This window comes from Schistocerca gregaria, chromosome 7 (genome assembly GCF_023897955.1).
Source record: "Schistocerca gregaria isolate iqSchGreg1 chromosome 7, iqSchGreg1.2, whole genome shotgun sequence".
NCBI classification, from domain to species: domain Eukaryota; kingdom Metazoa; phylum Arthropoda; class Insecta; order Orthoptera; family Acrididae; genus Schistocerca; species Schistocerca gregaria.
In genome coordinates, this window is record NC_064926.1 from 343,905,679 (window position 1) to 343,933,312 (window position 27,634).

At 42.4% G+C, this 27,634-nt stretch overlaps 1 protein-coding gene across 2 annotated transcripts in view; it reads left to right on the forward strand.

Moving 5' to 3' along the window:
- The window catches only part of LOC126282119 (cytochrome P450 4C1-like), a 92,988-nt gene that overhangs the window by 24,536 nt on the left and 40,818 nt on the right, over positions 1 to 27,634 (forward strand). Inside the window, exons 1-2 of one of the 2 annotated variants that reach the window (XM_049981588.1) lie at positions 17,497 to 17,777; positions 25,688 to 25,794. In XM_049981588.1, coding sequence (XP_049837545.1) covers positions 17,612 to 17,777; positions 25,688 to 25,794 — 273 coding nt within the window. In that variant the 5' untranslated portion in view covers positions 17,497 to 17,611. Of the gene's footprint in view, positions 1 to 17,496; positions 17,778 to 25,687; positions 25,795 to 27,634 lie in introns of those variants that run through there. The other variant, XM_049981587.1, reaches the window with a different exon arrangement.

Below are 27,634 nucleotides of genomic sequence, written 5' to 3' on the forward strand. Positions count from 1 at the left end.
CAGGCATTCTGTTCGTAACTCTACTTCTAAGTACTTGTCATACCATTCCGTTACTTTAATTTAATTGTAAACATCTGATTCTTTAGTTTAAAAAGAGGGGCAAAAATGGGAATTTTACAGCACAGGTATACATGAAATTGCACTTGAGCATAGCATTAGCAAATTCTGTAAAAATGATTGGTAGTGCGAGCAGAAAGAATTTAAGTAGGTTAGTCATAGTAGAGTACCCCTTTCACTCCTGTTTAGATAAAACGTTATTATGCAATCTTATCGATTGTTGCAATAAATTGTTGGAATTCATGTTTCGTGTATTCGCACTAGCAGTTGCAGTCGATATATGAGAGATCATGGTTGCATTGTTGAAGAGCGCTTAGTGACACGTATGTTGGTGCACGAACGACAACGCACAGGGAAGACAATGAGACAGGTTATGGGAGCACTCCAGCAGAGTTTTAATAAGGCTCCATCGCGAAAGGCAACTCCCCTAGAATGGAGATGACGTGCTTTTGCTTTTGTCAGTGTTAAAAACTGGCTGCAGAGTGGGAGGAAGAAGACACCAGAAGAAAGTAATGCCAGTGTCTCTGTGTCGATTGAACGGTACGTAAACGTGCTTCGGAACTCGTTATCCCGTGGACAACAATGCGACATCACATGAAAAAAGTCCAAAGGTCAGAATTTTTCGACCGATGTTCGTAAACGAGTTATCGGGTACAGAGAGGAATGAGCGGGTTTTAGCATGCCGTGCGTGTTTAATTTTGTTTCCAAATGTAGTGAACCGTGCCAAGGTCAAGTCTCCAGTTGAACAAGGCATTTATGGCACTTACGATTTGAGGACAGGGAGAATTCTCATTACACAGTCGAGTTAGACATGTAATGATATAACATAACAACATCCCGTGGACAGTACTATTTTGAAGTGACTGCGAAAGCTGCAAATAATTTACTCATGTTACAAATATGGTAACTACCACAGCCTGAGGAAAGGGGCGCTATAGAACACCTATGGTCATAGGTAGACCGAGTGCCTCCTCGCTCTTGCAGTGCGCGAGTGCCTCAATGAAGATATTTCAGGACGGTGGATAGGTCGTGGTTGATCAGCAACACCTACTCTTTTGAAATTGTCACCACGAAGTTCTGACATCATCACACTTGACAACTCGTTATTGGGAGTCATTAAGGCGCATCTGTCTCCACGTTGTTATGCTACAAACGAAGAAGTGCGCAACGCTGTTGAGGGTGCATTTCGTACTACAACACCGGACATATATGGAAGATTATACAAGTATATTTAGAAATTACGTTTAATCATATGAAAGGGAATTAATAATTTGCCCATTACCAATGACAAAATTTCTGTGTCATTACTGGAGTGTTTAGATTGTAGTTGCTATGAAGAAGGGGAACAGGCAGGTGGACTTGGGTAAGAGAGCGAGAGCTGTAGCGCTTTTCAACCAGGTGGTGATGGAACCGATGCCGGCGCGCTGCAGGTGGCTGGCAGTGCCTCGGTAGCGGCGTGTAGTGGCAGGGCGAGGCGGCTAGCCGCTCCCGGAGCTGGGAGTGTCGCATGGAGCGCACGGCGGAAGGCGCCCAGCGACGGAGCGTCATTGAGCTGTGATACTGCTAACTACGGCTACTCAAAGCTCCTTGGAAGCTGGGGATCTTTGCTGATGGACAAACTTGTGGTTGAAACGTAATTTCACTTTCAACTAAAGAACAAATTTCATTATCAAACTTACAATATAAAAATTAAATTCGGACCTTTGTCCTCTTAATGGGGTAGGACGTCAGACGGGCTGACTTGGAGCAGGAGAAGCACCACAGGACATTTCAATTTCCACTGTCTATACTTCTACAAACAAATTTATAAAACTTTGTCAGCATGACCAGGAAGGATTCAGAATTCACACTCTTAGCAGTGGAAGTTCAAAAACATAATGATATAATTTTTTTTTACATGTGAAACTTCATCATTTTTTTCACTTACTAATGGCAGCATTTGTTGTTATAGGTACGCTTTTCTTCATAAGTAAGAGAGATTCTTCGATGAATTTTGCACAGCATGCAAACCATACTTAAAGGTGTATGAAACTCTAGAATTTTTAAAATCTGTTAAAAACTGTGGTAAAAATTGAGGTAATTAACAATACAATTTGTGTTTTTTCTAAACATTATGTTTAAAATATAACAACTCATTCGTTTTTTCATAAACTTAATAAATTCTAGAGTTTCATACACCTGTAAGTATGGTATGTATGCTGTGGAAAATTCATCAAAGAATCTCTGTAACTTATGAAGAAAAGTGTACTTATAGCAACAAATGAAGCCATTAGTAAGTGTAAAAAATAATGAAATTTCACACGTAAAAAAATTTATTTTGTTATGTTTTTGAACTTGCACTGCAACGAGTGTGAATCCTGAATCGTTCTTGGTGATGCTGTCAAAGTTTTATGAATTGATTTGTAAAAGTATAGACACTCAAAATTAAAATGTCCTGTGATGCCTCTCCTGCACCAAGTCGGCCCGTTTGACGTCCTACCCCCCTTAAGAAAGTATACAACTGGCTTTCACAAATGACAGAAGCTTCTACTTGAAATTCTAAATTATTTACACCCGTTAAGTTAATGAATTTAACAAATGTAAAAGCAAACAAATTCAGACTCTTAAAAACTTTGATTTAAATCAGTTGTTAGCTGCATCAACAAGTGGAAAGGTCAGCTGTTAAAAAAAGACTGGATGAGGTTGTCTTGTAAACATTCATAAGAAACGTTAACACCAACTGAAATACAGCAATGATAGAATGTTTAAGCGAATTGCTTAGTTGGCCAAGGCTTCACATGGACCCACAGTGAGGTTGCTGTCAAGTAGGAAGCAAAACAGCACGCCCAGGAAGCAACGGCCGGATCCGCGCGGCAAGGTAAACTCACAACTGGCCAGGCCAGAAAGAGCGTTTCCGAAATCTACAAAAAACTATAAATAAAGTTAGAATACACTATGACAGTCCGAATACACACAAAGCAATACTACATCAGTACAGCATCCAAAGAGCGCGTGAGAGTAAGACCGGCAGACTCAAGTGACAATGTCTAATCCTACAAAAGGCCTTTTAAAGCTTATCAGTGGTCACAATGAAACTGACTTAACAAAAGCTCTGCCCTTCATGTCAAATAAAGTCTAAAACCAAAACTGGGCAAAGGACTCATTAATTAACATGCTACATCAAATTAGCATTGCAAGGAAGCTTTAAAACAAGCAGTAAAACTCGAATTAGACTCCGCTCCGCAAAAACACCACTTCGAAGCCTTAGGCTTCGCAAGTTCCGTTCAACATGTCATCATAAGTTTCACAAATCTTCACAGGTTAACAGCAGAGTATGAGTCATACGCAGCTTAATGGTTCCAGTTACGCGATGAGAAGATGTCCAGCACAAGATGACGGACCCGCTACCGTTTCGCACGCAAACGCGCCGACTAATCAGCGCAATCCACCCGGCGCACGGCAAAACGGCGAGGCTCAGGCACAGCGGATACAAACGAGGGCCTGCCTTCGAAACATGTTGTCTCGTTGAACGCCGACCGGAGTGAGAGCACTCTGCCATACGCCAAGCCGGAACACCAAAGGCGTCAGAGATACAAGACCAGACGAGTGTCGATATCAGCGACTAGCCAGCCAACTAGCGCCAGTCGCCACGGCTCAGTCATCTCTCCCACTTCGGCAGGAGGTCTCCCCTTTTCCGTCTGGACGACAGGTGTCTCCTTTCCCTGCTCGACCACAAGTGTCCCTCCCAGGCTAACTCCCTGCGTCCTCCAGAGCTGTGTCCCTGTGCGTTGCGATACATTCGATTGGTTGTCTCAAATTCTTCTTCTTGCCAATCACATTATAGTTCACCTTCATAGTTAAACGTTTTTGTACCTCCCACAATTTCCAAATTCTTAAGGTAAGAAGGGAGGACCACACACGGACCATATTGTGAGTAGAATTCCTTTAATGGGAAAGGTGCACATCACTATTTTAAAAAAAGATGTCCTGTGTCCCGTTCATTTGTCGCTTCCACCGCCTCCTCTGATGAAACCTGCTCCCACTTCAGTAAGTTTTCCCATACTACTGCCTCCAAGAGAGCACACGCAGACGCGAAAACGCAATTTTCAGCAGGCACTACGTCCATGAAGCAGTTCGTGAATGGAAAATACATTCGAACCTTGAGTGTGTCGACTTTCTGACGTCACAGCATGGAAGAAGCACGTTGAGGAGTCTTTCCCAACTTGCATGATAATGTCTGACACTTTAGATATTGTGACCTTGCGTTTGAACATAATCTATGAGATGGAAGAATGCACCCTAGGTCACATGATGCCATCTCTCTTCAGTACAGAGTTGCGACATGCCTTTATACCTGCAGTTTCTAAGCACCAGCAAAGAGCGCATCTCTCTAAAACCCCAACTATTTGTAGCAATGATACGACTGGAAACGTCAAGTTGGTGATTAAAGAATTATTGTATCTTGCTTGTTATGAAAGTGTGCCGTTTCAAGGCAACAGAATATTGAGGACTCGTCAAAAACGCATTGTTCGTGGTACAATTTTTTGTAATTAAATGTCAGTTAATCACATATATACGGGTAAACCTTCAGGCATAGTGTGATGCCAGGTATGGCCGTCAATTGCAGGTGGTAGGTGTAGTGCAACTACTAGTCTTGGGTTAGTATTGTAACGAGTGATGTGTTGCTGGTTCGCGCCCCACAGAATCCAACTTCTTCTTACTAATTTAATAGAAGAGTATTCATTAACATTCGATGTTGTGTAAATATAGCTACGCTCTTTCTGAGGAGTGAGTTTGTTAGATTGGCTTTATCTACAAGACAGCTTGCACTACTTGCAGTAAGACTTTTTCACTTTCGTTTTTCAAGTTTTGTGTTTCACAAATGGTTCAAATGACTCTGAGCACTATGGAACTTAACATCTGAGGTCATCAGTTCCCTAGAACTTAGAACTACTTAAACCTTACTAACCTAAGGACATCACACACACCCATGCCCGAGGCGGCTGGTCCCGGTGGAGGTTCGAGTCCTCCATCGGGCATGGGTGTGCGTGTTTGTCCTTAGGATAATTTAGGTTAAGTGGTGTGTAAGCTTAGGGACCGATGACCTTAGCAGTTGAGTCCCATAAGATTTCACACACATTTGAACATGCCCGAGGCAGCATTCGAACCTGCGACCGTAGCGTCCGAGCGGTTCCAGACTGAAGCACCTAGAACCGCTTGGCCACGTCTGCCGGTTGTGTTTCACAAGTTGCAAATATTCTACTTCTGAATAGGGACAGTAATCAAGTGAGAATGACATTAGGGTTTTATCAGAAAGTGAGGAAAATGAAATATTGTTTATCTTAGGTGGAGAACTACTGGAAATTTTCATCGCACAATTTTTAATGGAACTTTTATAAGCCTATTTCCTTATTGACTGGACGTAGTACCTTTCGTCTCCCTTATACCATGCTCATGCATAATGAAATTTTTATTCGTGAATTCTACAGAGAGAGTAGCGTGACTAGCATATGGACAAGGCACGAAATGTGCATTTTAATTGGGATAACGGAGGATTTTTAGGTCCGTCCATTTCTTGAAACAGTGTGGTTTGCGAGCCAGCTATAACCGACAGCAGTAGCTGGAGTACGCTGCGACCACATATACCACCTTCAGGCACACGTACCGTGTATGCACAAATCCCATAGTTTCTGAACGTTCAGCGGCACGTTGAACTCGGCACGCTCAACGTTCACATCCGACAGCACGGTCCAAGCGACGACGTCTTTAGCAAACTGCATATCGTCATTTCACATTAGCATCTCACACCCTACAGAGGAATGCAGCATTAACTCCTCGTCTAGCAAACCTCAAGCATGTTTATATCCAGTTCTAAAATTTGTTTGACTCTACGTACCATTCACTGTTTCAAGAGCACAGGTAAACAATCCGGCAGACGATAGCATGGGTGTCCCGTAATTGAGGGGAAGGAGGGGTTGGTTTCCCATTCGCCTCCCTGCCTCCTGCGAGGGCGTTCAGCTTCTAGGGTCGTGGGCGGCCAATAGCTTGTCTACAGGTCCATTATAAAGTACACAAAACTGAATCCAAAACGCAACATTATAATAATACGAGTTATGAATACGAAGTTTTCTTAATATTCCAAATTGTCATAGGTTACCAAACAAATTTCATTAGTCAAAGACATTGAGAACGTTACTCTCAGTTTTTTGAACCTTAAAACTTATCAAAAACTCAAATTTCCTTGTTGTGAGGGCTGTATGAAGTATGGTTCATAATCGTGCATCACATGCTGAGGCGATGAATCTTCGGATCTGAACTGATATCATATTGATATATGAAGAGTTCACCACGCCACAGGAGGTTCTTACATACTGCCTTCCAGCTCGCTAATCTGTTTGCGTATCACTCGCGCCAGCTTTGAAGGGCTTAACACACCAGTCTTCAATTCCAAATCCTCCTTTGCTTATCCATCTTACTTGCTTGTACCCATGTAACTTATTAGGTTCTTTTGCAGAGATTAAAAGGTAGTGAAAACTATGTGACATATTAGAACAGCAGCTCTAAAAATTTGATCTTTTATTAAATCGTAGTTCCGTAAATCATCTACCCCTAGTGAACACGTTAACCTTTGATGTTATTCGTATCTTCAGAAGTTTATAAGAAACGTGCGTAATGTTTTTCGTGTCAGTTTTTCACGAGTATCTTAATCTGCTGTGTTCGATAATGAATTGTCTGAAATTCGGTTGACCTATAAGACTCGAAAATTAGGTAAAAGGATAGAATTCCTTATGAAACACTGCATTTTCTTTTTAAAAAAATCGTGGTCACTGTGTGATGTTCTCTCCTCTATAATTCGAGAGCTTGTACGATACTAACACAATAAATGTTGTCGTGGGTAACTTTAACAGATCATAATCTCCTGGTTGGGGTGAACAGCAGCCCACACCCGTTTTTACAAAAATATGATCCAGTTTCCAACGGTTTTGCAACCGATATCAGAGGTTTTAAGTAGGCTGTTAAGCTTTTTATGTCGGTAACGCCACGTACCGCTCTGTAATAAAAACACTGACTGTGCTGTGTGCAGTCTGTGGCTGGTTGGCATAGGCTGTTTAGGTTTTTATGTTGGTAACGTCACTTAACGCTCTGTATGAAAATCACTGATTGTGCTGTGTGCAGTCTGTAGCTGGTTGGCATTGTTGGAATATTCGCTATTGTAGTGTTGGGCAGTTGGATGTGAACAGCGTGTGGCGTTGTGCAGTTGGAGGTGAGCCGCCAGCAGTGGTGAATGTGGGGAGAGAGATGCCAGAGTTTTGAGAGGTTACGATAAGCGGACGACCTGCCTATGAGTCCACCAGCAAAAGGACATTTGTAAAGATGGATGTCATGAATTGATAGATAGATATATTATGACTTTTGAACATTATTAAGGTAAATACATTGTTTGTTCTCTATCAAAATCTTTCATTTGCTAGTTAGCAGTAGTTAGTGCCTTCAGTAGTTACAATCTTTTATTTAGCTGGCAGTAGTGGCACTCACTGTGTTATAGTAGTTCGAGTAATGAAGATTTTTGTGAGGTGAGCGATTCATGAAAGGTATAGGTTATGGTTAGTCAGGACCATTCTTTTGTAGGGATTGTAGGAATTATTGAAAGTCAGGTTGCGTTGCGCTAAAAATATTGTGTGTCAGTTTAGTGATGATCAGAATAACTAAAGAGAAAAATGTCTGAGTACGTTCAGTTTTGCTCAGCTGTTTGAAAATCAAATAAGGTAAGAAGTTTTCCAGTACTGTCATTTTTAAATGTTTCTAAGGGGACGTTTCTAAATATGTTGTAGATGATGGTGATTGTTTTGAAGGCTAGTAAATATACTTTGCTTGTAACTCTTGTTACCTTTATTTTCTGATACCATTCACCGTCCTATTTAGACACACGTTGTATCGTCTCTTCCAAGCCTCCTCCTGACAATTACTTTTACTGAGTCAAAAGAAAAATGTGATAGACATTACCTTTCTTTTGTTGGCTAAATGAAGCAGCGAAGTAAACATGTATGACTTTCGTTTTCATGCCACATGGAATCACATATGTGTTCTGGAAGGCTTCACTGATTCTGCTGATAAGCGTGGTTATATTCGATCTATAGCGCACATCTTTAGTTAGATAACAAATATATTTTGGTCCCCTGGTGGAAGGACATTCTTCAACAAACAACTTGAATAGTAAAATTAATAGCTATGTAGTCGACATTGTGAATGATATTCTGGGAAACAACTGCATATACATAAATTCCTTTTGTCTGATGCCGCTCATAGAGGGAAAGGTTTTCCAAAACACGCCACCAGAAAATGAATTCTCTGGCACACAACAGTTCCACACACCATGAGTGTAGCATTGCTGAAGATCGAGGATTAAACTCCTTGAGAAGAAAGCTGAAAGTACTATAGCATCTTCAAAGGCAAAGTGTGTGTCACCATCAAGCCGAGTGTTATTCAGCTACAACCTTGGTTCACCCAAAACAAGGTTAGGACACGTTTTCTGGTAACCATGACAAGATTTTAGTTCAATTACGGCCGTTGAACATCTCATGACCTCAGTATCTAAGAACAATCCGTAATTTCACAATCGTGGTGAATGTATTGAGGACATAACTCACAGATTCCTGAGATTGTTGCCTCTATGGCACTGTACAGACGCAGTTTGGTGCTGTGGGCAAATATGGGCTGACAGGATGAAACCCCATGCAGGAATGTAACTAACTGGTTCAGAATATACCAAATTGTTCGTCTAAGTTAACTTCCATATCCAAAGGAAGCATGTATAGATACAATATCAAACGCCCTCGTTGTATAAGACGATGGTACGAAGTCTGGAGCCTGACCCGCTACACTGATCACTGCTGCTAACCCTGAACTGCTCGACGTCACATTTCTTGGCTTTACCGTCACGAGTGCACAATTTTTCTGTACGACCAGGATGCGACGAGTCCAATACCGCCACAAGGGTCACCATTACAAATACATTTAGCGCTTTTGGCCACTCGATGTGTAGCAAGGATATTTATTTGTTTTTAGTTCTGAAACTTCTACTCAGCATAATTCTGGGTTTGTTGCGGAGAATCCAGAGCTAAAGTGATGGTTATGGCATAAAACGTTATAAATAGTTGTGAACGTGCTCGATTAGAAGATTACTAACGTATATTGGGTAAATATCTCAATTTTCAGGTTATGTGAGATGCTGAAATATTCTAATTTGTCAAACGAGCTAATTCTGGGCATTTATTAATTTTATGTATTTATCATATACGAATATGTGATGAAACAATCTTTAATCATTACTATTATCATTAATAACCTAAGAATTTAGTATATTAAATTTTATTGTTGATTAAGAATCAGCAATCATTTGCGTAAACGAAGTTCTCACCCACCCATACCAAGTCCCAATACACACAACAGCAAGGAAAGGGACAGCAATGAAAACGACAGTCCATTACTTAAGCAAAGATCCTTTTATTCCTCGAGAGTAAAGGACTACAGTACTATGCTCCATACACCTGCATATTTTTGACGCTGCTAATAATACGATAATTCTAGTCTTCTGAAGAAGGGAGCTAGGTTACCGAAATCGATAAAGAAATAAACTTTCTTTTGTGCAAGTTGTGATCATTTTCAACAGATACACTTATAGTTGCCAAAATGGATAAAGTAATATATATTGACTTATTTAACTTCAATTTTTTCACGACTTGAAGTAGATACAGATAACGTAATACTTACCAACTTCTTGGTTGAAATCTTGAAATATTTTTCCGTACTGAACGCAACAGTACTGTTAACAAGTGACGTCTGGGAAATGATTTCCCTAGTAACTCCATTGCAAACGTTTGAACCTAATGACTCTATTGACCAGAAGGCTCAACAGTTAGGTTCCAAGTGGCCGAGCGGTTCTAGCCGCTACAGTCAGGAACGGCGGGACCGCTAAGGTCACAGGTTCCAATCCTGCTTTGGGCATGGATGTGTGTGATGTCCTTAGGTTAGTTAGGTTTAAGTAGTTCTAAGTTCTAGGGGACTGATGACCTCAGAAGTTAAGTCCCATAGTGCTCAGAGCCATTTGAACCATTAGTTAGGTTCCAAAATAGGTGAAGTATTGACGGTATCTAAACCACATTTTCGATTTCAAGTCTTTCTCTGTGTTCTCTATCTCTTGCAGTTAATTCCACGTCACTTGCTGCATACACGGTTGATCTTTCTCATCGTTATAATTCGATGGCTAACACTTGTGTGTATTCGTACGGTATCGTATATTCTCTCCATCTATATACGCTTCCTCTCTGGATTTTGTACTGAATTATTAGGTTTTGACGTTCATAGACTTTTCTCTTAATGTCTTCCTTCTGTGATACTTACATACGGATCCCAATGGGCAACCCCTTCTAATAGTTATCGGGGTTGTTAAGTGTGGATCGACATCAGGTGTAAAAGTAATTTAATGAAAACTTAGATAATTCCTGTTACAAAACATCATTTGAGGTGGCGAAAGAGAGCTTTCCTGTGTGCTACAGCTATTGCAGGACACTTGCCCTGCTGTGTTATCTGGCAGACTGCCAGTCAGCCGATCTTCTAGCTGACTGCCGATGTAAACACTCTGAGATTCCTATGTCAGCACTGATAGGGCTGTCTCTAATTCTCTCCCATTTTTTTTTAGCACTGCGATAATCCTATTTTTAAACCGCTAAGGGTCACGATGTCATCTCTCGTAAAATTTACACATAATCCATTCAATACACTGTGCCACACCCAGTCTCCATTTCATTGCAAGAGAGAGAGAGATTCCGATGCACGTAGGCTTTGATAATATTGAAATTCACACTACCACTTTGTGTGTTTTGGCACACAGCTTAATGATGCACAATTGAATTACACAGGTGTTGTTCCAGCACACTTAATTACTGCAACAAACCATGTCCCTGTTAACACTGATTGCTGGCTTTGCCGTAACGAAAGAAACGCTTTGTCATCATTTGCGTAGTGGAGTTTCATATTCATTTTTCTGTAGCTTTAAAGGCCGGACACGTCTTAGATAATAACGTCAGACATACATGATGAAGTTAGCCACTGTCAGTTACTGGTCTCACAACATGAATCTTTTTAAGTCATAGAATTTTTCACTCCTTTGATGCTGCCCGCCGTGTATTCCTCTCCTGTGCCAACTTGTTCATTTCGTAGTAACACTTGCAGCCAGTGTCGTCAATTATTTTCTGCCTGTATTCCAATATCTGTCGTCCGCTACATTTTCTACCCAATGCACATCCCTCTACTGCCATTTGAGTTATTCCCCGATGTCTTGTTCCTTCTTGTCACTGCTTTCCAACTAATCCTTTCCTCGCCGATTCTGCGGAGATCCTCGTCATTCCTTTCCTTATTAGTCCATCCAATTTTCAACATTCTCAATACCTTCGATTCTCTTCTGTTCCGGTTTTTCCACATTCCGTGTTTCGCTACCATACAATGGTGTGCTCTAAACGTTCAGTCTCAAAAATTTGTATCTAGGTAGCAGAGTTCCTTAACGTCATCTACGTCACTAATCCTGACGTTAAGTTTCTCACGTAAGAATGTATCTTTACTTTTCCTTCAGCCTCGCTTCCATTATCAACCGCCGGCCGGAGTGACCATGCGGTTCTAGGCTCTACAGCCTGGAGCCGGGCGACCGCTACGGTCGCAGTTTCGAATCCTGCCTCGGCTATGGATGTGTGTGATGCCCTTAGGTTAGTTCGGTTTAATTAGTTCTAAGTTCAAGGCGACTGATGACCTCAGAAGCTAAGTCGCATTGTGCTTTGAGCCATTTGAACCATTATCAACGTCAATGTCAAAATTGCCTCTCTGGTGCCTTTACCCTTCCTAAAGCCAAACTGATCGTTGTCTAACTAGTCATGAACTTTCTTCTGTATGTTATTCTTGGCAGCAGCTTGCTGCTTGCCCGATAACTCTCGCATGTGTCGTCTCTTGCAATCTTGAAAACTCTGTGAATGTTATTGTTACGAAAGTCTGATGGTGTATCATCAGTCCCACACATTGTTCACACCACCGTGAAAAGTCGTTTCATTGCTAATTCTCCCAATGATTTTAGAAAGACGAAATGGACGCCTTAAACATGAGATTAATTTGGTACTCACTGAAAATCACATCATGCAAACATCGCGTCTCTGTTTGTATACCTGGCCCAGCGACCCATAGCATACTCCTCAGTAGCTTGAAAATTCCATTTTCGTGGTTTTTAGTGGTGAATTACTTACCTGACGAGATAGATTCTTCGTTTACGGAAGCCTGGATATGGTAAACCTTATGTCATTCCTTTCATTACAGCTGGGGCTGAGAGTGGCATGTGAGAGTCGTAAATGAAACTGAACCTTTCGTGGTCCCTTTAATTAATGAGTGCCGGGGCGCGCACAGCCACCCAAACGCTACGGTCGGCTACCGCGGCAGAGTTAAGCGGCGCCTGCAACTTAGTGCCGGCACGTTCCGCCAGCTGGCGCTAGAGGCGTTCCCGCCAAACACTCAATCAACCGCGAACTACGCACGCGCACGAAACTTTTTCCGGCGCGGATGGTCACACTATGATATCACCGTCCACCAGTCAGGGATCGCCAACGGCCGCCAATCACCAATCCGGAATCAGCGGAGGAAGACTGGAGCCACCGTGTTAAATATCCGGAAGAAACGGAGACAGGTGGATTTCGACTCGCCGCGGAATGCCGCCCGGATGCAGCCGGAACGTCCAGGTGCCCCGCCCCCTCTTCGCTACGCCGGCCATCAACCCCGGACTCTGAGCCCGTCTACTTGGCTCTGAGCACTATGGGACTTAGCATCTATGGCCATCAGTCATCTAGAACTTAGAACTACTTTAACCTAACTAACCTAAGGACATCACACAACACCCAGTCATCACGAGGCAGAGAAAATCCCTCACCCCGCAGGGAATCGAACCCGGGATCCCGGGCGTGGGAAGCGAGAACGCTACCGCACGGCCGCGAGCTGCGGACGCGTCTACTTCCTCGGCATCCGCCGGAAAGCGTCGAGAGAAAACCCGACAAAGGAATGTAAATTCAGTTCAGTTGCTAATATTTCAATTCAGTAAGGTGGCATTCTTTGGCTTGTTATAAAATTTTTCGTGGGTGAAAAACCTTTCTTTCTCGAAGAAAGTTTATCTTTTTGTTACATCTGAATCGAGACCGCCTAAGTTGCCAAACTTTACTGATCGTTATCATGCTAAAGTGACAACAATGTGACAGACCACCATCTTGGAGCGGCCATAAGCATTTTCCTCGTCAAGATACATAGACCAGTCACCACCGCCTGTGTTCGACGTCAACGTGTAATAATCACTCAGGAACGGCAGGTGTTAGCAGTAGCAGTTAGCAGTAGACAGTGAGGGGGTGGGGGGATGTGGATGTGCAGTGCAGTTGTTTTTATTTGGAAATGAAGCGATTTATCTGACCTCTAAACAGGCATGATCATGGACTTCCGGGTCAAGACCGGAAGGATCTCCGAATCGGCTAAGTTTGTAAACTATGCGCCTACCACCATGCTTAAAGTATACCGTGCGAGGCGAGAAAACGAAGTCGAAATCCGGCGACGAGGAAACCATTTTGTACCACGGGACATACATGACAGGGGCCAATGACAGCTGCGGAGAAGTGTAAGGGCAAATAGGCGTGCAACTGTTCAGCAACTGACCGTCCACATACACAAAAGGGCTATCAGCAAGATTCCCTCCCCGACTGTTCAGCGAACGTTGCTGTGTCTGGGCCTACGCAGCAGGCACCTGGTTCGTGCCCTCACAGCTGAGTGCTGTTGTGTTCATCGGTGACGAATGACGGCATTTGCACGGCAGTACCGCAACTGTGTTTCCACTGAGTGCTGACATGTGGCCTTTTCAGACGCATCAGCGCCGGCCGCTGTGACCGAGTTGTTCTAGGCGCTTCAGTCCGGAACCGCGCTGCTGCTACGGTCGCGGGTTCGAATCCTGCCTCTGGCATGGATGTGTGTGATGTCCTTAGGTTAGTTAGGTTTAAGTAGTTCTAAGTCTTGGGGACCGATAGCCTCAGATGTTAAGTCCCATAGTGCTTAGAGCCATTTGAACCATGTTTGAAAAACCAGTATCACGAAGGGTAGGTGAATAGTGCGAACAAAACGGGTTATTACGTTCTGTATCACACTCACATACACTGAGCTGACGAAAGTCATGGGATACTTCCTAATATTGTATCGTGCCTACTTCTACCGGGCGTAGTGCAGCAGTTCGACGTGGCACAGACTCAACAAGCCGTTGGGAGCCCCGTGCAGAAATACTGAGCTACGCTGCCTCTAAAAACGCCCGTAATTGAAAAAAACGTTGCCGCTGAAGAATTTTGTGCGTGATGTGCACGATTTTTGCCCCATAAATTTTCGATGGAATTCATGTCGGGAGATCTGGATAGACAAACTATCCTCTGAACTGAACGGAATGTTCCTCAAACCAGTGACAAACAACTGGCCCGTGACATGGTGCATCGTCATCGATAAAAATTCCATCATTTAATGGCTGCAAATAGTGTCCAAGTAGCCGAACCTAACCATTTTCAGTCAGTGATCGCTTCAGTTGTACCAGCGGATCCAGTTCATTCCATGTAAACACAACCCACACCGTCATGAAGCCACCATCAGCTTGCACCTTGTTCACAACTTCTGTCCATGACTTCATGGGATCTGCGCCACATTCGAACCGTGTCATCGGCTCTTACCAAATGAAATCAGAACTTACTTAACCAGACCACTCTTTTCCAGTCGTCTAGCGTCCAACGGATATGGTCACGAGCCCAATAGAGGCGCTGCTGCCTATGTCGCGCTGTTAGCAAAGGCAATCGCGTCGGTCGTCTGATGCCACAGCCGCTTAACGCCAAATTTCGCAGCACTGTTCTTACAGATTCATTCGCCCTACATCCCACATAGATTTCTGCGGTTATTAACGCAGTGTTGCTTGTATGTTAGCACTGACAGCTCTACTCAAACGCCTTTGCTCTCGAGAGTTAAGTGAAAGCCATTGGTCACTCCGTTGTAATCCTTGAAATTTGATATTATTGGCACAATTTTGACACTGTTCATCGCGGAATTTTAGATTAGGTTCCGGCCGGTGTGGCCGAGCGGTTCTAGGCGCTTCAGTCTGGAACCGCGCGACCGCTACAGTCGCAGGTTCGAATACTGCCTAGGGCATGTATGTGTGTGTTGTCCTTAGGTTAGTTAGGTTTAGGTAGTTCTAAGTTCTAGGGGACTGATGACCTCAGATGTTAAGTCACATAGTGCTCAGAGCCATGTTAGATTAGGTAACGATTTCCGAAATGGAATGTCCCATGCATCTAGCTGCGTTCAGAATCTGTTAATTCCCCTCGTGCGACCAATATCAGGTCGGATATCTTTTCAGATTAATCATCTGAGTACTAATGACAGCTCCGCCAATGTAGCGCCATTTTATGCCTTGTGTACACGATACTACCGCCATCTGCAGATGTGCATATCGCTATCCCGTAACTTCTGGCACCTCATTGTCAACTGATTTTGCTTGTTATACTGCTGTAAGTAGGCTGTTTAGGTTTTTATATTGGTAACGCCACTTAGCGCTCTGTATGAAAATCACTGGCTGTGCTGTGTGCAGTCTGTGGCTGGTATGCATTGTTGTTGGCTATTGAAGTGTTGGGCAGTTGGCTGTTAACAGCGCGTAGCGTTGCGCAGTTGGAAGTTAGCCGCCAGGAGTGGTGGATGTGGGGAGAGAGATGGCGGAAGTTTGATAGCGGACGATCTGGACGTGTCTCATTAAGAAAGAGTGGAACTGATATATATGACTTTTGAACAATATTAAGGGAAATACATTGTTTGTTCTCTATCAAAATCTTTCTTTTGCTATCTGTGTCTATCAGTAGTTAGTGCCTTCAGTAGTTTGAATCTTTTATTTAGCTGGCAGAAGTGGGGCTCGCTCTATTGCACTAGTTAGAGCAACGAAGATTTTGTGAGGTAAGTGATTTGTGAAACGTGTAGGTTAATGTTAGTCAGGGCCATTCTTTTGCAGGGATTTTTGAAAGTCAGATTGCGTTGCGCTAAAATGATCAGAATAAGTTCAGGGTTGCTCAACTGTTTGAAAATCAAATAACGTAAGGGGTTTATCAGCACAGAAATTTTATAATTCTTGTAAGGGGACGTTTCACTGTTTGAAATAAGACAAATGATACGAGAACAAATGCGTCATCATTGCGACGAAGAGTGAGACAGGATCCAGCAATCTGCAGACATTTCTGGGGAAGAAAAGTCCCGTAATTAGCAAGTCCTCTGATTCGGGACTAAATTCAAAATGGTTACGTGAGGTTCTACTGCTGCAAACGGAAAACTAATCAGTTAGAAGCTCTGTTTTGCTGAGATTATTAATCAGTGGTCTTCCCTAAGCACAGATGCTACCTCATACTATCTACGTAAAACGAAGTTGAAGTAATATCTGCAGCTACTGGCATAGCTCAAATAAATGATTACTCGAACCTGAAGACACTTTATAAAACATTACTTACACTACAACTTACATACGGCAAATGTCACCCAGAAGTTTTGATAAGAGTAAATAGTTACTATTCAAAGGAAATCTTGCAACGTGTATTAGTCGGGGAGAGCTCTGATTGTTCGGTTTATTATTCAGACATCCTTTCCCCTCTCCTTGGCTGACCATTTCTGGTACAGGAAGCAGGGTATCATCGATCCCTTTCACTATATGCAACTGAAGCAATAAATATAAATCCGCATAAACGTAAGAATGTTTAAAACCTGTTCCATTCGTTAACGAATTATTTGAAAAAAAAAATGGCTCTGAGCACTATGGGACTTAACATCTATGGTCATCAGTCCCCTAGAACTTAGAACTACTTAAACCTAACTAACCTAAGAACATCACACAATACACAGCCATCACGAGGCAGAGAAAATCCCTGACCCCGCCGGGAATCGAACCCGGGAACCCGGGCGTAATTATTTGGAAAGATAGTGCTTACAATTTTTTTGTTCCACTTTCTATTCAATGGCTAAGTCATTTCTCGATGTCATTCCCACAACTGATATTTGCGAGGGATGCTGCTGCCCTTGGTCTCCTTCGCTTGATAGCAGCTTTACAATGTTAACAGTATTTATGGGGATCATTGACACTATTCCGGAAAATAAAAGTAGTATATTCATTTAATAAAGAAACATATTCCTTTTGATATTGAAACGTGTTTAAAGTTAAACACATGAATGCTATCGCGCCTTTCGACACGCGCGATGCCATGTGTGTTATGATCGCCAGTCGACTCCTGGGACGAAGGGAAGGCAGTGAGAGTCAGACAAGTAAGGCCTCCAAGGACAACGTGTTGTTACGCCGGGAGAGGCGCCCTGTGTAGAAAGCGCTAAGGCGTCGGGCAGTTAGGGTAATGGGCAGATAACAACCCGGGCAGACGTAGCCCCTCGTGGGACGGAGAGCAGTCCAAGACGTTGCCACTGCCGGTGTGGACGCGCTGGAACTGGAGCCTCCAGGATGCTGGAAGTGACGGCGCTCTTACTGGCGGCCGTGGCGGTGGCCGTCACAGCCTCGATCGTGTCCAGGAAGTGGCGCCTCTGGAGCGAGATAGACAAGCTCCCTGGAGCGGTGGCCATACCGCTGCTAGGCAACACCTATAGCTTGCTCTTCATGGCTCGCGAAGGTAAGAGGAGTAGCTCGTGGCTGAAGCGCCTGTGCGAACGTATAAGGGGGAGTCGAATGAAAACCAGCTGGATACAAAAGAAGTAAGTAAACTATTGTTTCAAAAGTGGTCGCCATAAATGTTAATAGATTTATGCCTCTGTGATGAAGATGGTTAATACCTTCGTGGAAAAATGTTTGCGGTTGACTACGGAAGTACGATCGTTTCCTGACGTGCACCATCTCGTCAGAAGCGAATACGCGGCCACGAATGTTCTTCTTTAGGGCTCCAAAAAATAGACATCGCATGCTGCCCCGGTTGTTCTGAGTGCACTGGAGAAGTTTTGCTCGGCCGCACTTAGACGTCGCCTATACACTATCGATCTCTCGCCATGCACTGCGTAATTTTGGAGCCTTGAAGAAAGCCATTTCTATCCGTCGATTTTCTTCGAACGAAGGTTTCCGCGCATGGGTACAATCATGGTTCCGCAACCAATGGCAAACATTTTTGCATGAAGGCACTGAGCATATTGTCTCACAGAGGGATGAATGTATATACAGTTATGACAAGAACTTTTAAAATAATAAACAGTTTACTTTATTTTTTCCATCTCTCGCGTTAACACTGGACTGCCCCCTACACTAACTTATTTATTTGACATTGCTGAATAATATTACACTACTACTCAGAGCAACAGATAAGAAATATTACTGGTGTTCAAGCTGTAGTACTGTTTTGGCGTCTTTTTCACTACGTATGGAGTGCCCAGGTCGAAGTCTCGATCTCAATCCCTTAAAAAAAAGCCATTCCTCACTGGGAAACTGGGAGTGTAGTATCAACCGGTTAATCGAAAAACAGTTCCGCCATCTCCATGCGGTGTCTGACAGTTGTCTTAAAGGTTGTATTATGATGAAAGAAAGGGAGAGGGCGAGACCTGAATCGTGCATACTTCCTTTTTCCCTCAAATAGTACTAAGAGAACAGCCAAACAGAAATCGAGCCAACTACCTCAACGTCGAATGCCATCACTCAGGTATGTGCGTTGGCGATGCCGGCTACGGTGGCGGGTTCGAAATGTCGGACTGTTTGAGAGCTTCCGTGTCTCTAGCTAAACAAAGGAATTAACCCAATCTTCACTGCAAGGTACACTGTCATGATGCGTTTCTGCGCCTAGCGGCGCGGGGAGCCGTGCATTCTAAGGCGTCTTGTCACGGTTCGCGCGGCTCCTCCCGTCGGAGTTTCGAATCCTCCCTCGGGAATGGGAGGGTGTATTGTCCTTAGCGTAACTTAGTTGAATTTAGATTAACTCGTGCGTAAGCTTAGGGACCGATGACCTCAGCAGTTTGGTCCCATAGTCCTTACCACAAATTTCTCTGCTTACGAGACAGAAGAGTGTACGATGGAAGATGTGCTGTAAATCTTTATTTGTTGACACGGATTAAAACTGCTGCTTCAAATCGCCTACTATTCGCAGATGAATAAGTGAACTGTCGTGTAATGAGTTACAAACGTGAAAAAAAATTCTTTCTGGGAGATAACGTTTGAAATGACATTAACAAAGATAACAGTTTACACTGACAGCACGTGCGGCGAAATGAGCTGTGTCATGGTTGTCCGGCAGATCCGAGCAGCTTGCTGAATAATAAAGTGAAGTAAATACATCTTTTATGTAGTTTCAGATACAAAAGAAGGACATAAAAAAGTTAAGTAAATGTTAAGGACGACTATGAACATCACACAATATCACTCACAAAAACTGAACGTGTTAATGCGAAAGAAATCTCAATTAAACAGAACATATATGAGTGCACTGGAATTTTAACGGAACTCGCTAAGTTATTAATGTTTATGGCAAACATTTATCAGACTTTTTAGATGATTATTCCAAATGAATATCTGGAAAAAGAATTTTCGTTTTATTGACCCACGTTCACTTTTAAATCATTGTATAATTTGTAGTATCTTTTCGGTAAAGTAACTGATAAAACCGAATTTTTTGTGAGTCCTCACTCTTTTGACTGGTTTGTAGCAGTCCAAAACCAATTACTCTCCTGCGTCAACCTCTTCATCTCAGAGTAGCCTTCACAACCTAGGTTCTTAATTATTTTCTGGATGTATCCCATTCTCCGTCTTCCTCTTCAGTTTTTACCCTCTAAAGCTCGCTGTACTACAATGGAAGTTATTCCCTGATACCTCAACAAACGTTCTGTCATCCTGCCTCTCCCTGTCATTTCTTAATGTTCCTTGCAACTCCGGTTCTGTGGAGAAACTCTTCATTCATTACCTTGTCAGTCCACCTAATTTATAACGTTCTTATGTTGCAACACATTCAAACGCTTCAGTTCTCTTCTGTTCTGGCTTTCCCGTGGTCCACAGTTCACTATCATACTATGCTATGATCCAAAAATACATTCTCAGAGATTTCTTCCTCGAATGAAGACTACTGTTACCCAGGAATGCCCTTTTTGCCTGTGCCTACCTGCTTGTTATTCCCTCGTTGCTCTGTCTGTCACTGATATTTTGCTTCCAAGATATCAGAGTTCCTTAACTTCGCCTACTTCGTGACCACCAATTTTTAGGTAAAGCTTATGGCTATTCTTATTTCTACTACTTCACATTATTTTCGCCTTTCGTCCGTTTACTCTAAGTCCATATTCTGTGCTCATTAGATTGTTCATTCCATTCAACAAATCCTGTAATTCTTTTTCACTTTCACTGTAGATAGGATTCTCTTCGCCGAATCTTGTCGCTGATATTGTTTCACCCGAATTTTAATCCCACTCTTGAGCCTTTCCTTTATTCCCTTCATTGCCTCTTCCAACAACTTAAGTCTTCTGAATACGACCTTTCTTGGTCTTCGAGTGTCATTGTTCCATGTTGGTTCTTGTGCATATTGTATATTACTGTCATTTCCTACATCTCACTCCTATTTTTCTCACAATTTCGAAAACCTTCTACTATTTTACATTGTCGAACGCTTTTTTTGTATAGACAATTACATTACTTGCCACTAAAATTCCTACACAAAGCAGAATCGCGGATGATAAACGGGTATTCATTGGACAAATATATTACACTAGAACTGACATGTGATTACATTTTCACGCGATTTGGGTGCATAGATCCTGAGAAAACAGTAACTACAACAACCACCTCTGGCCCTAATAACGGCCTTGATACGCCTGGGCATTGCGTCAAACAGAGTTTGGATGGCGTGTACATGTACAGCTGCCCATGCAGCTTCAACACGATACCACAGTTCATCAAGAGTAGTGACTGGCGTATTGTGCCGAGCCAGTTGCTCGGTCACCATTGACCACACGTTTTCAGTTGGTGATAGATGTGGAGAATGTGCTGGCCAGCGCAGCAGTCGAACATTATCTGTATCCCGAAAGGCCTGTACAGGACCTGCAACATGCAATCGTGCATTATCCTGCTGAAACGTAGGGTTTCGCAGGGATCGAATGAGGGGTAGAGCCACGGTTCGTAACACTTCTGAAATGTAACGTTCACTGTTCAAAGTACCGTCAATGCGAACAAGAGGTGACCGAGACGTGTAACCAATGGTACCCCATATCATCACGTCCGGTGATACGCCAGTACGGCGATGACGAATACACGCTTCCAATGTGCGTTCACCACGATGTCGCCAAACACGGATGCGACCATCATGATGCTGTATAAAAAACTGACTTCATCCGAAAAAATGATATTTTGCCTTTCGTGCACCCAGGTTCGTCGTTGAGTACACCATCGCAGGCGCTCCTGTCTGTGATGTAGCGTCAAGGTTTACCGCAGCCACGGTCTCCGAGCTGATAGTCCATGCTGCTCCAAACGTCGTCGAACTGTTCGTGCAGATGGTTGTTGTTTGCAATCGTCCCCACCTGTTGACTGAGGGATCGAGACGTGGCTGCACGATCCGTTACAGTCATGCGGATAAGATGCCTGTCTTCTCGACTGCTAGTGATGCGAGGCCGTTGGGATCCAGCGCGGCGTTCCGCATTACCCTCCTGAACCCACTGATTCCATATTCTGCTGAAATTCATTGGATCTCGATCAACGCGAGCAGCAGTGTCGCGATACGATAAACCGCAATCGCGATAGGCTACAATCCGAACTCTATCAAAGTCGAAACGTGATGGTATGCATTTCTCCTCCTTACACGAGGCATCACAACAACATTTCACCAGGCAACGTCGGTCAACTGCTGTTTGTGTATGAGAAATCGGTTGGAAACTTTCCTCATGTCAGCACGTTGTAGGTGTCGCCACCGGCGCCAAGCTTGTGTGAATGCTCTGAAAAGCTAATCATTTGCATATCACAGTATCATCTTCCTGTCGCCTAAATTTAGCGTCTGTAGCACTTCATCTTCGTGGTGTAGCAATTGTAATGGCCAGTAGTGTACTGTGATCGTGTCTTGAGTTTTCTTCAGTCACGCTCCCATTATAAAGCGCAACGTCAGGACTGACTCTTTGGTGCCTTTACTTTCCTCCAAGCCAATCTGATCATCATGTAGCAGTTCTTCAATTTTAGTTTCCATTCTTCTGTATACAGTTCTTGTCATAAATTGCGGTGCATGGCAGGTTCAGCTGATTTCGTGATAACACTCGTACTTGTCTGTCCTCATTATCTTCGAAACTGTGTGGATGATATTTTTCCTATTTCTGTTGCTATGTCTCCAATCTCATAGATTATACACACCAACCTGAAAAGTCAATTGGTTGCCACTTTCGCCAATGATTTTAGGAATTCTAATGGAGTGTTATTTATCGCTTCTGCCTTATTGATTTCAAGTCTTCCAGAGCCCCTTTGTATATGGATTCTAATACTGGATCCCCTATCTGTTACATGTCGACTCTTGTTTCTTCTTCTATAGCATCAGACATGTTTTCCTCCTCACAAATTCCTTCATTGTACTCTTTCCACCCATCTGCTCTCTCTCTCTCTCTCTCTCTCTCTCTCTCTCTCTCTCTCTCTCTGCGTTTAGCGGGGGAATTCCAAATGCACTCTTAATGACGCCAGCCTTGCTTTTGATTTTACAGAAATTTGTTTTAACTTTTCTATATGCTGAGTCAGTCGTTCCAGCGACCATTCCTTTTTCGACTTCTGCACATTTTTCTGCAGCCCTTCCACCTCAGCTTCCCCGTAATTTCTGTTGATTTCGTTTCTAGAGGATTTATATTATTTTATTCCTGTCTATCCCTGAACATGTGTGTACTTCTCTTTATCATCGATCAATTGAAGTGTTTTTTCTGTCACCCGGACTTCTTCGCAGTAACCTTCCTCGTATTTATGTTTGTCTGTCCAACATCTGTGATTACTCTTTTTAGAGATGTCTACTCCCCTTCATCTGAACTGCTGGCTGTTGTGTTCTTTGTAGTAGTAATCAATTTTTTAGGAAATTTCAAACACGGCATCTTATCATTTCTCAGTGCTTTGTTATCCCACTTCCTTCTAAAATGATTCTCTGGACGATTCTCTTACATTTCATGTTAGTCTTCATCATTATTAATAGCTATGTTGTACTGTAGACATTTTTTCATCCTAGTTTTCAGAGCGTGGGTAGACCTTTGTAATAGAAATTACAAGAAAAATTTGGTTAAAGGAGTAGCATGCTTCAAAATGGCTCAGAGCACTATGGGACTTAACCTCTGAGGTCATCAGTTCCCTAGAACTTAGAACTACTTAAACGTAACTAAGCTAAGGACATCACATACATCCATGCCCGAGGCAGGATTCGAACCTGCGACCGTAACGGTCACGCAGTTCCAGACTGATGCGCCTAGAAACGCAAGGCCACACCCGCCGGCCAGGAGTAGCATGTGTGAACGCTCATTAACCTTAGTGGAAGTATGGTCACTTCTTAGTTTTAACATACCCATTAAGCTTGCGTGTAAAAATTTCTGCTAGGGTTCTGCCTTTGGCTTATGTTAACATAATAAAGAACCCGTGTTAGCATTCAGGTGAAGATGGTTCAAACCTTTTCCTTGTTGTAGGATTTGCCGTTTTAATTCGAAGTAAAAGCTTCTTCTTGTTTGTTAAACTGAAGTTTCAAAGGCTCTATAGTTATGGTACTATGATCACAAGAGTCCAGTGTGCAAACTACCGTTTCGGTTATGTCTTTGTTGTTCTGGTAAATGCTGTGAAGTGACCATGAATTTATGAAAAAGTAATTTGATCCATAAACGTCTCTGATAATTCAGAATTTAAAGTCTAAAACGCCGAACGAGAAAAAAACTACGGCAATTGTAATATGGTTGTATGTCTTAATACATGGGAAATTCACAAAACTGACAAACTCAGAACAAATATAACGGACGTGACATTTGAATGGAATGTCAAAGGACACGGTATCTTAACTCATATGGCAAATTATGACATTACAAAATTAACATAAAATCAGTTCTAACCAAAATCTCAAGAAAATGGTATAGCTTTCACAATAACAAGTACGAAGTGTGGTAGATGTAAAACTGCCCAACCCAATAAGATATGGTCCCAATGACAAATGTCTAGTTGTAGTGTGATTCTTGAAACAGGGGCAGGGTCAAAATCTAATTCTCGACAGAACAGGTTCCCTGCACGTATGTTTGTATTGTATTTAATGACCAATGGGTTTCTACAATGGCTACGCAGAAGCTAACAAATACTTCAGTTAGTCATTTTAGTGTGCTGCTGATGCCTTGTATATTAGCAGCGGGTGTACCATTTACCTATCTTATGACTTTTTCACGATTTGCCTGTTGAAGAGTTATCTGGTACAGCAGACGCCCCCACTTCTTTTAACCAGTCCCGTGCTTCAGATTCATAGTCTCTCTCTTTTATTTCTTGACACTTCATGAGAACAGTGAACTTCCTTTACTAAAAATACTTCACTACTTAGTACCTGTATTCGATTTTCCTGGACTGATCAAATGCAATATTTTTCTTTTACAATGGCTGCTGAGCTCGACTTCCTTTATGTTTTTTGTACGACTTTTCGCACATTGTTTTTAGAGGTCTCTTGTTTAAACGTTGGAGGGAAATGCTTTCAATGTGATGATGACTACTGGCTGTAAAATACTTTTTTCAAAGTCACGACCGGTTTCGCGCCAACTGAAGATGCGTCATCAGGCAATCTGTACAAAAATTAATAGAGAACTTTGTTCTACAAATAATTTTTAACACTGGATACTGAAAAATAATCTCGTATAGCAATACATAAAATGTTGTCACAGCGGTTCTCTGTAAATAATTTTCAAGTATTGCTGTATGACACTATTCTTCAGTATCCCTCTATTCGCCAGATCACAGTTGAAATTTCTTTGATTTTTTCTCTATTAATTTTGGTGCAGATCACCTAAAGATGCTTCTGCAGTTGACGCGAAACCGGTCGTGACACTGAACAAAAGTAGTTTACAGCCAGTGTGGCTAATTTCATTCAAATTGTGGAAATTTGGCTGCGATATCCCGCAATTTAAAATAATTTACGTATTGTTTTCCCGTAATTTCCCATTTTACAGTGGTTCCCATAGCTTGAGCAGCCTAATGCCGTTGATCGTTGTTATTTATACGGTCTAAGCATCCTCGCAATTCCCCAAATATAAGTAAGTGAATAAAACGCGCATTCAACATGTCCTCCTTTTGACAAGTCCGTTTGCGGAATGAGTTGGACTAAAAGTACATGGCCGTCATATGCCTACATCATATTTAAGTTAGAAAATAAACTATAACACAAGCTTATGCTGCTCATTAGGTTTATCTTCCTTTTCTTTTGTGAAAAAGCAAAATTATTTCGGTGATTCAGTGAGACTGTGTAAAGTTTGTACATCAGCATGTCTCCCTAAGTAGCGGGTATATCATAATTTGGACATTGCATATGCGTCGATATTAAAGGTAAAATAGATAATGCTGTAACTGCACAAAGACTAACGAGACGTCGTTCTGTTACAGATGCAGTCGCTCACGTGGACAAAATAACCAGGAAATACTGGCCTATACATCGATCTTGGCTTGGTCCCATTCCTGAAGTCCACATTAGCAAACCAGAGCATCTCGAGGTATGTAGCGATGCGAATTCCAGAGACTTGCACAAAGCAGACTCTGGTCGTAACAAAGAGCCCCATTCCTCAGGTACAGAGCTCTTTTGGTCACTGCCTTCCATAGAAAAACAAAATAATGATAACCGACATATTTCACTGTGTCGTCTTCAGACCGCTTGAACATGCTTACTGTTTCTCATCCGTTTGCCTGCCTCTACAATTTGTATCTCCTACACATCCCACCGTTACCAGATCACCGATTCCTTAATGTTTTAGGACGTGTTCTGTGAACCGATCCCTTTTGTTTCATAAGTTGTGCCATAACTTTTTTTTACACAATTTGGTTCCGTACCTCATAATTAGCGGCTCTGTTCACCTGTCTAAGCTTCAGCATTCTTCCGTAGCACCACATTTCTAAAGCTTCTATTCCCTTTTTGCCTGAACGGTTTACCATACACGTTTATCTTCCGTACTAGGCTGCACTCCAAATACCTTCGGAAATGACTTATTAACACTTAAATTTGTATTAGATGTTTTTGAGAAATGCTTTTGTGATACTGCAGGTATGTATTTTATATCCTTTATTCTTAGGCCATCTTCGTTTATTATGGTACCCAAATAGCAAAACTAATCTGCTACTCTTTGTATCTCGTCACCAAATCTAATTCCTCAGTATCGCCTGATTTGATTCGACAACGTTCCGTTACTCTTGTTTTACTTCTGTTGATGATCATCTTATAATCTTTCTTCAAGGTTATATCCAGTCAATTTCACTGCTCTTCCAAGTTCTTTGCTTTCTCTCACAGAATAACGTGCCTTCATCTAACTTCACCGTTTTATTTATTCATTCTAACCCAGAGTCCCTGTCCTAATTTCTCATTCATTTCCGTTACAACTTGATCACTGTACATATTCAATAACATCGGATACAAGCTACTTCCCTCTCTCATTTCTTCTCAAATATGTCAAATATGATGATGCTTAAATTTAGCTGATGTAGAAGACATGGCAAAAAAACCACACAAACGGCGTGTTTATGTTTACAAATGTTTGAGTTGCTCAAACGAGATGTATAATTTTAGTACAGCTCATGTATCAGCGATATGGAATTACCACAGGTACCAACACCTCACAAACAATCATGTCTGACTAGGTTAATGATGACGTCTATGATCTACATTAGAAGATGGCTCCCTCACTCAGCTTTCTGTTGAACTGACGATCGAATGAGATTACATTATGCCCAACTTAGAGATACTACCAGTTAGTCGGTAGGTTGATTGATTTGTGGAAGAGGACCAAACAGTGAGCTACCATTTGGGGCCAAAGAGTCTGCGAGAGAGAAATTTACAGAAAGGTCGCCATGGGTAGCTCTCTTTTCATCTGTTATGAAGAATTTTGAGGAGAGAGTACTGGAATCAGCAGCCATTGAAACAGTTGTTATTCTGATGATAAGTGGATGATACGTTCATAGTGTGGTCTCATGGAGAAGACAAATTAATGGTTTTTACATCTCCTCAATTCCATTCATAATAACATCCAATGCGATGTGGAAGTAGAGAAGAAGGTTATCTGTCCGTGGGGTACTCAGATTGCTGGAAGCTCACTCATTCCGACGTGTAACCACAGTCGTCGTTTCCTGACCACCATATAAGACTGCAGATCTTCTGGGATCAGTGAAAGACAGTTTGTTTTTACGAAAGCTGGATTCTACAAAATAACTTGCAAATATGGCATAGCTTACACAGGCCGGACAGTGCCACCCTAGAAGAATGCTGCACGGATCGTTAACACAGTTGTCGCATTTTGTAACTAAATAAGTCTGCTATTGGTAAACATTGTATCTGCTCCGGACATT